This window comes from Pundamilia nyererei, unplaced genomic scaffold (assembly GCF_000239375.1).
Source record: "Pundamilia nyererei isolate P.nyererei 1_Seehausen unplaced genomic scaffold, PunNye1.0 scaffold00008, whole genome shotgun sequence".
Classification (NCBI taxonomy): Eukaryota; Metazoa; Chordata; class Actinopteri; order Cichliformes; family Cichlidae; genus Pundamilia; species Pundamilia nyererei.
In genome coordinates this window covers 2504107-2514389 of record NW_005187409.1, presented here as the reverse complement: position 1 = coordinate 2514389, position 10283 = coordinate 2504107, and the positions used below count along the sequence as shown (strand labels likewise).

Here is a 10283-nt window from a genome sequence, read left to right as displayed (position 1 = left end):
TCTGGTTTCTGTCATTCATTTGAACTTTCACGGGTAAAACCAGGGAACGCGAATCGGCATTTCTGATATTCAAGTTTATTTTCAGCCACAAAAAAAACCTTTTACAGCTTCAAAAATATATCTTCTGTTGATCCGGTGCAGGCGATGAATATACCACGTGGTGGGAAACAAAACTGGCGATGAAGAGGGAGAGCGCTTCAAACCAGGCCGTGCTGAAACCACATCGTACTTGCTGTCTCTGAGCTCTAGTTGGTCACACAGTATTTCCAGAAACATGCTGTCGGGGACATCAAAGAGAGAAAAAAAGATGTTACTCGCATCTTTTATTTGTCAGTTTTTTCCCTTCAAGGTGTTTTTCTTGTTTTTCTAAACTAACTGAACATATCTGAGCTTTGTAATTGCATTAATATCTTATATATACTCCACTTACTCCTCTGTAGTGTAGTGCACATGTTTACAGGATAAAATATTATCTTAAATATTCACAGGGAGGTTACAGATACAATACAAATACTGAACACTGTTTTGTTTAATGCAAGGGGACCTTTATTTGTTTGTTGTTTTACTCAGTTACTATTTCAGTAATAAGTTAAGATGATATTTCACATCAGGGACATTTCCAGTGATACAGCAGCGAAGAGATAGCATGCAAACAAAAAATCTGATAATGTTAAAGTTTGAAATTTGCATGTTATCTACTGGTGCACTGTATTTAAACTATGTAGCATCATAGTTATTGCATATTTAAATATAACATTTCAGAAAGCTGTATGTTGGTATTCGGCTTTAGAAGGTTCACTGTGATATCTTTTAGACATTTTTTTTCCTGGTGGTTTTTAGTGAATATGTATGGATGTTTACAATAAAGCCAATTCAAGTCAATGTCAAGATGAGATTCCTTTTTCATTGTTTCAGGCAGAAATCTTCCCTTCAGCAGCACTCATCACGACAAAACTCTCCATTTTAATTGCCATGCACATATCCTGAATGCTTAAATACAGGGGATGTTCAGATATCATTCTGGGTCTTACTTATAGATTATTTTATAACATGGGATTTCCAGAATCACTTTATCGCTTTATCCAATATTTGGATTTTGGTTCTGAAGAAATGATGCAAGTGAGTCCAAATGTGGATAGAGAAAGTATAACTTGCGTATGTTAGAAAGATCATTTGTTTACCTGGCAGCAGAATTTTCATTGCAAATTCAACTCATACAACCCACATCTTAGTGGGTTGTATGAGTAGTGTACTGTCTATAAGGCTGGTGAAACCTGCAGTCAGCTGAGGTTGAACAAATCATCTAGATTAGTGGAAAGTCTAGATATAGTCAGATATAAAATCAGCCTGGTAACAATCAACCCACTGAACGGCTTTAGCGAATATGAAGGAAGACATAAAGTTTTGGAGATTTATAGCTTTACCTTTTTGCCTTTGCCTTCTATTAAACACCATAGTAGTAGCAGTAGAAATAATATTAACATTCCTAATGCGTGTAATCCTCTGGAGGAGTTTCATGGCAATATCTATTAGTGAAATGTTTTAACCTTTCTACCTGTACTGTTTCACCTTAATAAAAAATGTCTTTATATCATGCAAAAGCTATGCTACATGTGTTATAAAGCAGGTGTTAAATGCTTAAAGCTTATACATCTGTCATTGTTTACAGTGTAAATCATTTATCTTAGCTTGTGTTAAAAACTCCATCCCAGAAATTAAACATCCTTTTTCACTCGATCGTTGCGTTTCGGTGGCCGAGCAGGTGTGGCATGTGAGTCACGCACCTCTTTTGTTCGTTTTCGGGAGGCTCTGCTCTGATCTGAGGAAACCCTGTGACCGAAGCTTCTCAGCGGCAGCCAATTTCAGTACAACTTCTTTCAGCTCCTCGACCTAAAAATAAGCAAAATGATGAATTAGATGCAGACCCTGCGTTCACAGGGACACTGTTTTCACTGGCATAAACTCGCCTTTACCCACACATTCAGAATACTCTTTTTATTTTATGATACTTTGAGCTTCTCATTGTTTCAACATTTCTGCATCTTTCACTTGTTTTTGTGAAAGACTTCTCTGTCTATGTCTTATTAGTGTACAAATATGCAGATGATCAAACTCACCATGTTTGCAAACTTATCCTGCTGTGCTGAATCTTTCACCCCTGAAACGAGTTATAAAATTTAGAGTTGTACAATCTGCTTTCACCACAAAATTTGATGATTTTTTTCCTGTTTACGTGCAAATTTATGTTTTTTTTCTAACCTTTATTCCATGAGTCCCTCCCTCCATTGTGATGCACCAGTAGGGGATAAATATTATTCACATCTCTCTGTTCGCCTTCTGCAGCATTGGTGCCGTCCTCCACTTCTGAAACTAGTTTCTGAATGAAATCTGTTCAGATGAAACATATTTCTCATTCATTTTTCCGTTTTTTGTTTTTTTTTATCACACATCTCATTGATAAGTTACAATGTGACTGTCCAAGTGTTGGGTGACAAGAGATCAGGTCAAGAGATTTGAAAATGGCACGAAGAAATCAGTAGGAGAAATATAACCTGAAAAGAAGAAAACAGTTTTAAAAGTGTCTTACCTGTCTGTGGCTCCAGGTTGGACTCAGGGTAAAGGGGGAGAGCGTGTGTCCATGTTGCTGAACAAATCACAGCTACAAGGTAAAACAGAGCTGCAGAAAGCATGGTGTCTCTGTGTTGATGACCAGATCTGAACTCATCTCCCTTTACTCGACCGAGAACTTCACTTATATATTCACAGGGCCCATCCATCACGACCTGATCGATACACTATCATCTCACCCAGCCTCCTTCTTAATGGTCTTGACGCGATGGATCAGGCGTCATAGACACAATTTAGGGGACCCTGTCAATTCATCTGAAGCCTATCTGCGCTTGTACAGAGCAGCCAAACAAATGTTTACTCTCTGACAATAATCAGAGGCTGTCCAGAGACGCCGTGATGGCACCCTTTCTACGTGATGGGCTTCCTGAACGTGTCATTGCTCATGTCTGAGATCACTGGGCTGGTGGAAGTGTGTCACTGAAGGTTTCTGAGTCACTTTGTGAGGACATCAGTTATGACTGAGGTCAATACTTATAAATAATACTTATACAATATACAAAATACTTGACTTATAAACCATAATACAATTTATACATGTGTCATTGTTTTTGTCATCCCTGTACAGACATCAGACCAGCTGTTTCAGTTTTAATTTCCAAATGAGTATTTCTAATCTCTGTAGGCTTCAATGTACACTGCTACCCTTTCAAAATAAAAGTCACTTATAAAGAAAACTAAGTCCAGCTTATTGTGAAGTATAAACTTGCATGCATTATTATTATTATTATTATTATTATTATTATTAATTTATTTAAGCAATTTGGTTTTGGGGGTTTTTGTACTGTAGCAAAAGATACGTATCAAATCTGGGATAAATGAAGTGTATCTTATCACATAAAATTCTTCTTTAAACAGACTATCTTACTGTGATCTGAATATTTTTGTGTGTACAAAAGAACATACTTTTCATTACCGGTCTATATCTAGACCGATAATGAAAATGTAGATGTTTCAAAACTGCGGGTTCTTCAAATTCAAGTTCTTCCAAAGTATTTGAACTCAGTTTTCTCCCATTTCTGTGTGAATATGAGGTGCAGCTCATGTTAGGAAGTGACATTGTAAGTGCTGGATATAAATTATAATACAATGCTGCTCCCTTCTGTATGCATGCGTTATAAAATGCAACATGTCAAAATGTTGGAAATTATCATTAGAAAAAATTAAATATGCATTGTTGGCAATCACTAGAAGTTATTTTGGGGAGAAAAAAGGACAGTAATCATTCTAGTGGACACACATAAAAAAAATTAACATTTTTTTCCAATATTTTTTTAAAGCAGTCCTCCTTCTGTTTGAAGGAGAACAGTTTGATTCACCTGCCTGCTGGCTCTCCACCACTCGTTTTTTTTTTATGTCTTTCTCTCGCTCTGAAAACCTGGACCCGTTTCAGAGCAGCACTTACCTGAGTCAATAATACTTTGTAGTTTCAGGTTTGTGTAATAAAGATTTCATTCCTGTTTTTATGATGAAGAAAAAAAACCCAAACAACTTGTCATCTATGAGGAACACAAACAGGGGAAATGAAATTGATCACAGGCAGCACATCTTTCACAGTGAACCCTGACTAAAGGCAACTCAGATCAGCAAAATGATTTGGGGGAATTTAATTTAAGTTATAGTTTTGCATCTGCCGTATGTAAACTAATACTTGTACATATTGGATGTCACAGCCTATGTTAAGATGGCGATGCAGGGGTTAGCACTGTCACCTCACAGTGAGAAGGTCTTTCAGATCCACTGGTTGGCTGTGGAGCATGCATGGGTTCTCTCTGGGTTCTCCTGATTCCTTGCAGTCCAAGGAAATAGAGTTAGATTAATATGTGACTCTCTATTGGTGGGAATGATTGTCTCTTTGTGCTAGGTTGGCAATGCACTGACCACCTGTTCAGGCTGTGAACCACTTTTTGCCCTGTGACAGCTGGGATAGGCTCTAGCCTCCCCTGCACCTCTGAATAAAATGAACGGATGTCTGCATTAGAACAAGGTTAAACTGCATCATCCATATTAAATCAAACTTTAAATTATAAATCAATTAAATAAATTATTAAAGAATTTATTTATTTATTATTATAAATAAATAAATAAATAAATAATAAATTATTTACTACTTATAAGTTTAAGTTTACAATACAATATATTTGAGTTTGTAAATCAAAGGCAAACTCAACAAGAGTGGCACATTTAGAGTTTTCTGTTGTTCGAGGAGCCTGGTGGCTTTTGTCAAACTGAAAGATTCCTCATGCTGAGATGAGTGCGCATGGCCTCCGGTGATTTATTGTCTTCATGCCTCTGAAATTACAGCTGAAAACAACATTTGATGCATCTGACAGCTGAGCAATGAATGGAAAGAAGCAAAGACACAGCAAAGGTTCAGGTTTAAGGTCAAAAGCTCAGTTTCAAATGCACAAATAAATCAAATTATTTTAAAAAAAGGTAAAGAAAAAATAAAAGATAAGTGCTGTAAAAACGAATACATCAGTTATCTGTTCATTCCCATAATGTGGAATTTAGATCACTGTTTTACATCTTTATTTGACTGGAAACAGTCAAATATAGCCTAGTCTAACGTGAAAAACTCAGAAGTTTTGATCATGATGAAATCTCCACAAGACACTGTCATGACATTACTCCACCCAGGCTTGATCATCACCTCCAAGACAATAAAACCCCGATAATGCAGGAGCTTATTGTGATCTGGGAAGAAGGTTGGAAGACGCAAACAAGAAGAAATATGCAAAGTACCCAGAGCTGATGAAGAAATAGCAGGCTGGAAGAGTTTGAGTGAGCCGATAGAGGGTTGGCTGCAGAGGTTTTGCAGGATGGTCACTCTAAGTCCTTAAACAACCGGGAATTACAGGAAAGCCCAGAAGGTGTCTGTGAAGCTACAGAGAAAGCCACTAGGACACAACTCAGGGCTTTGGTTGGCTGACCAGGACCATGGTGTCTGATGTCAAAAGACCCGGAACACCGCATGATCCAAGGAGTATCACTGAAGATGTGTCCCAGAGAGAGGATATAAAATGGAATTTATGAGAAGCATCTGAGTGCTTATAGCTGGTCAACAGCTGAACAGGAGCAACTTTAAATACATTTTCTTAATTTGGTACCTGTTTAGGGACTTTAACCTCTGTGTTTTGGTTCATGATTTCATGGTATGCTGAGTTTTAGTTTTATTGTTTGGTTTTCTATCTGGTGATTCCACAGCTGAGTGGTTATCACATTCGAGTACAAAAAGGCCCTGGTTTGCACCTGGGAGGAAACACAAGCAGACACGCTCTTAGTGAAGGTGCCAAAACTGGATAAATAGGAGGCTTTCATAAATTCTTTTCCAGTTTAAATATGTGCATTGTCCACTGTGGTGTCCCCTTGGGGGGAAGAGTGCAGCAAGTGACAACACCTACCTCATTTCTAGTTCCTCTATACTTTAACTACTCATGGAGTCTATATAATTTATCATTCTAGAGGTCTTAAATATTTGGTGTTTATTTAGCTTCAGTTTCTACTTTAAGTTCATTTCTTGTGTGTTCAGTTCCCCCAGAGTTTATCCAGTTGTTTTTAATGTCAAGCCTCTGTTTTATATGTTTCTCCTCCAGTGTTCGTTTGTCTCATGTTAATGTGCGTCATAAGCAATATTAAAGACTTGAGCAGAAGGAACTATGGAATAAAAGGAAGAAAAGAGGACACCTATGTTAGTCTTTAACAAAAGCAAAAGGACACTGGTGCAAAGTTCACCAGTGTCATGTTGCTCCTTCTCTTCCTTTTCTGCACCTCTTCTCAGGTTTGGATAGGGGGGTTGCTTCTGCCACTTGTTCCAGCCAGCACACCTGGAAGCTATCTTATTTATTCTCTGGGATTCAAAAGGCCAAATGAAACCTTCACTCGGAAGTCCCACTGAACCTTAGCCCTTTTCTTCTCAACCATCTTCCTGACTTTTATTCCAGTACACTGTACTTACATTGTCAACAGATTGCTGCAAGGTGTGGTCTCAGCATCACCGTCGCACATTCTGCAGTTTGGATCCTGCAGCTGTGGATGTGATGTTCAACGCCTGTGCTGTCCTTACAAACACTAACAGGAGTCCTTGAAACTAGTCACGTCCCTAATCTTCTGTCTGGTGTAGGGCCTTTCTCGATCATATGTCTTCATTTTCCTTAATACTGTCTTTGTGTTCTGCTGATTAAAACACTTTTGAAGCTTCTTAAAGAAACACCATGTCGCTGTAGTTGCATGCCTCCTCTCTCTATTGAATTTTCTTAGCATTGTAGACTAAGTTTGCAGAGACTGCCTCGTGCTACAAGCATGCAGCTACCTCTCTTTACACCCAGTAAATAAATACTAAAATAACCCCCACTTTTTATACTGTATGTCATTGTCATCAGCTTCCTTTTTTGTGCTATTCTCAACATCAGTCATTGGTATTGATACTGTCAGTATTTAATCTGCCCACGTCTGCTACTGGGTTTTGAAATTAAGTGCAAAATTGCCGCCATGTGGGTTGCCGTAATACACCCTTATATGGGTTATAAGCCACCAAAGAAGAAGACGAGTGTGACACGCGTAGTGAACAACGAGTAGGTGGCAGTGTCACGCAGCTGTAGCGTCTAGTCTGCTTTATTGAGGTCGTAGAAGAAGAACAGTTGGCTCTACTGCTGGGTGACGTTTGTAGTCATTCCAAACAGGACAGCTGGCTGAATAAAGACTGGACAAACAGGAGAACAACAGGAGGCACGACAGTAGTAACGCTTCTAGGTACAGTAAATTCCTTCTGCTTGTTGTCCTGGTGGTGCTAGAAAGACCCCCGAGTGAGCCTCGTAGTGTAAGACTGAGAAGGCAGGGAGCTAACAGCTAACAGTTGGTTCCCAGTGCTGTTATAAAGTTATCGACGTTGAATCAGCGATTTAGAATGATTTTGCGCAGTTTGACAACAACACTGCTAGCCTGTTGGGTGTTTGTCGTTTGTCTCGAAGTATTTCTAAACAAATATGATGTTTGTTTGTTTTTAAATCATTTTTATTATTAATTTATAAACAACCTAATGTAAAGCTGAGAGTCTCTATGTAGTGAAGACACGTCAAACTAGAAGTGCAAGCTGATTGCGTCAATCAATGTGTTTGACAAGCCTTTATGATAGAGTTGATTAGGTCTTTCCTCCATACGATGGGATATTGCACATGAGATTGTAAATATTGTAAAACTTTTCTTCTGTCATTTAATGGTCGGGCATTGTACAGCTACCAGCATTTCACCCCCATGTCATACTGTGTATGGTTGTGTGTGTGTGACAAATAAAATTTGAATTTGAGATAAAGTGGCAGGAGTGAGCAACAGTACACAGTTTTGAGGCAGAGATATGATTGAATGGCCAGGAACCACTCCCATTCCTTTGAATAACCTGTAACGTTATACCATACTGCGTGTATTCAAACAGACACAAAGAGGAGAAGAACAAAACTGTCGATTTAATTCAATAGGATAGTCATAAAGGTTGAGTCCGAAGTGATCCCTATGTGGCATTTCTTTACAGTTATGAGTATATTTTCAGATTTATACTCATTTAGATGGGTTTGCTTTCCCCACAATTTGTGCCACATTCAGTATGGTTTTTCTACAAGCACCAAAAAGGCATCAGAAGTTTTATTATTATCCAGATGAAGCTCAATTTAATAAAATGAAAGCTGTTCAGCTCACTTGTTTTGTCTGCTGAACAATTAAAAACCTAGTTAGCATCACAGATGACTAAGATAGATATAATATTTATCCCAAAAGTGGAGAAATCCTCATTACTACAGCTAAAAATTAAACACAATCTACAGCCTATTTCCTGGTTCAAATGGGTCTTTGGCAGTGACTACTCAAACAAGCACAATTAATATTTAAAGCTGTAGGTTTGTGCATTTGATTTTTTTTAAAGAGTCTGCTTTATGCTTTAAACCTTCCTTTAAAAAAATGGTTAAAAACATTTGTATAACAGCCCTTAGGTTTCAGGATAATATTTAAACGCTTGTCTTTGCCCTAGTAATGAATTTTCTTACTCCTCCAGTGTCTGCCATCATGTTGTCTGATGGGTGCTCATTCATGAAGGGGATGCTATTGGGAGGCGTCTTCTGCTTGGTGCTGTCGTTCCTGGGCAGCTTTCATTTCAGCTCTGAGTCGTCGACAGAAGATCATCATCATCACCATATTTATGCTCCCTCTAAAGACGAGCTGAAACGCCTCTCTGACAGTCGAGTGGAGGAGTTGAAGAATCAAGTGCGGGTCTACTGCATCATCATGGTACAGCCCAAGACTCTTGTGTACTGGGCCACCGTTTTGGACACTTGGAGCAAACACTGTGACAATGCTGTGTTTTACACTTCAGAGGGCTCCAAGGCACTTGAAGCGGTAGACCTGAATGAAAAAGATGACTGGGCAAGGTTGCGCAAAGCTCTCATACATGCGTATGAGAATGCTGGGGACCTGCGCTGGTTCTTTGTGGCCCAACCCACCACGTTCGCCATCATTGAGAATCTGAAATATCTCATTCTCGCAAAGGATCCCAATGAACCTTTCTACCTGGGAAATGCTGTCAAGTCAGGAGAGCTCGAGTATGTGGAGTATAGCAGCGGGATTGTACTAAGCTATGAAGCTCTGAAAAGGCTGATGACCATGTTCAAAGATGAAGGCCAATGTCCTGAAAGAACCCACACGCTGTGGAAGATGGGTGAAGACAAGCAGCTGGCCTTGTGCCTGAAATATGCCGGTGTGTTTGCGGAAAATGGCGAAGATAGACATGGCAAGGGCCTGTTCAACAAGCAGAATGTGGTCAACATGATAAAACAGAGCATGCAGGACAATCCCACTGATGTAGTGGAGGGCTGTTGCCCTGACATGGCGGTCACTTACGGCGGGATGTCCCCAAATCAGATGCACGTTATGATGTTTGGAGTTTACAGACTTCGTCCTTACGGGCACGACTTTCACGATTGGTTAACGTTTTATCCGCCTAAAGATTCGGACAACGATTAGAGCTTCAGTTCTTCAAGCTTTACGTGGTATTTTAACTGTGGTGCTTCTGTGACGGCACACGTAACTTTGGGGAGATGTTTTTCTAAAGCTGTTTATAAAACTGGATCCTGGGTAGGATTAACCTTTTTCTGTAAATTTGTACCTTTTGCACTTGGCACAATCAGCAGCCCATTCCTTTACTGTGTGATTGAATAGAAGTTTCATCCTTTGAAGGCAACCAAGACAGGTAACATATCAAAAATGTGTCCTCTCCATAGCTTAGTTATGTATGTCTTCTTTTTGGTCTTAAAGGTATGAAGTAATGAGAGTTTAATTATTTAACTCTTTACAAGTGAATAACCTCTTCTTCTTTTTTTTAAGAATCACCTTTCTGATTTGAAGAATGTATTGGAGCACCAATAATCAGTATTGAATCAATTATTGTGCAGTCCAGCCATAAGTTTACTACACTTTTTTTTTCTTCTTCTTCTTTGGCAATGTTATACTTGGTTATCTCAACATATGAAGACATTGTAAATAAACAAATTAAAGGCTATCTTAGTGTTAAAACACATTTCTTTTAAAATCACATGGGAGTCAAGGTGAATGGATAAGGTGACTTTTGTATAATAAAAGCAAAATAAAAAATAATTATTAGAGAAACTTAA

General features: G+C 38.7%; 1 protein-coding gene across 1 annotated transcript; it reads left to right on the top strand.

Annotated features, from left to right (window-relative positions):
- Window positions 1–7191: 7191 nt before the first annotated feature.
- Window positions 7192–10283, top strand: c1galt1c1 (C1GALT1-specific chaperone 1). The gene is made up of 2 exons (XM_005722914.1): window positions 7192–7380; window positions 8672–10283. The coding sequence occupies exon 2, from the start codon at window positions 8683–8685 to the stop codon at window positions 9634–9636; it is 954 nt and encodes a 317-aa protein (XP_005722971.1). The 5' UTR covers window positions 7192–7380; window positions 8672–8682; the 3' UTR covers window positions 9637–10283.

Bases quoted from the DNA above. Each gene is read 5' to 3' on its own strand.
- c1galt1c1 (XM_005722914.1), top strand. From the start codon at position 8,683: ATGTTGTCTGATGGGTGCTCATTCATGAAGGGGATGCTATTGGGAGGC.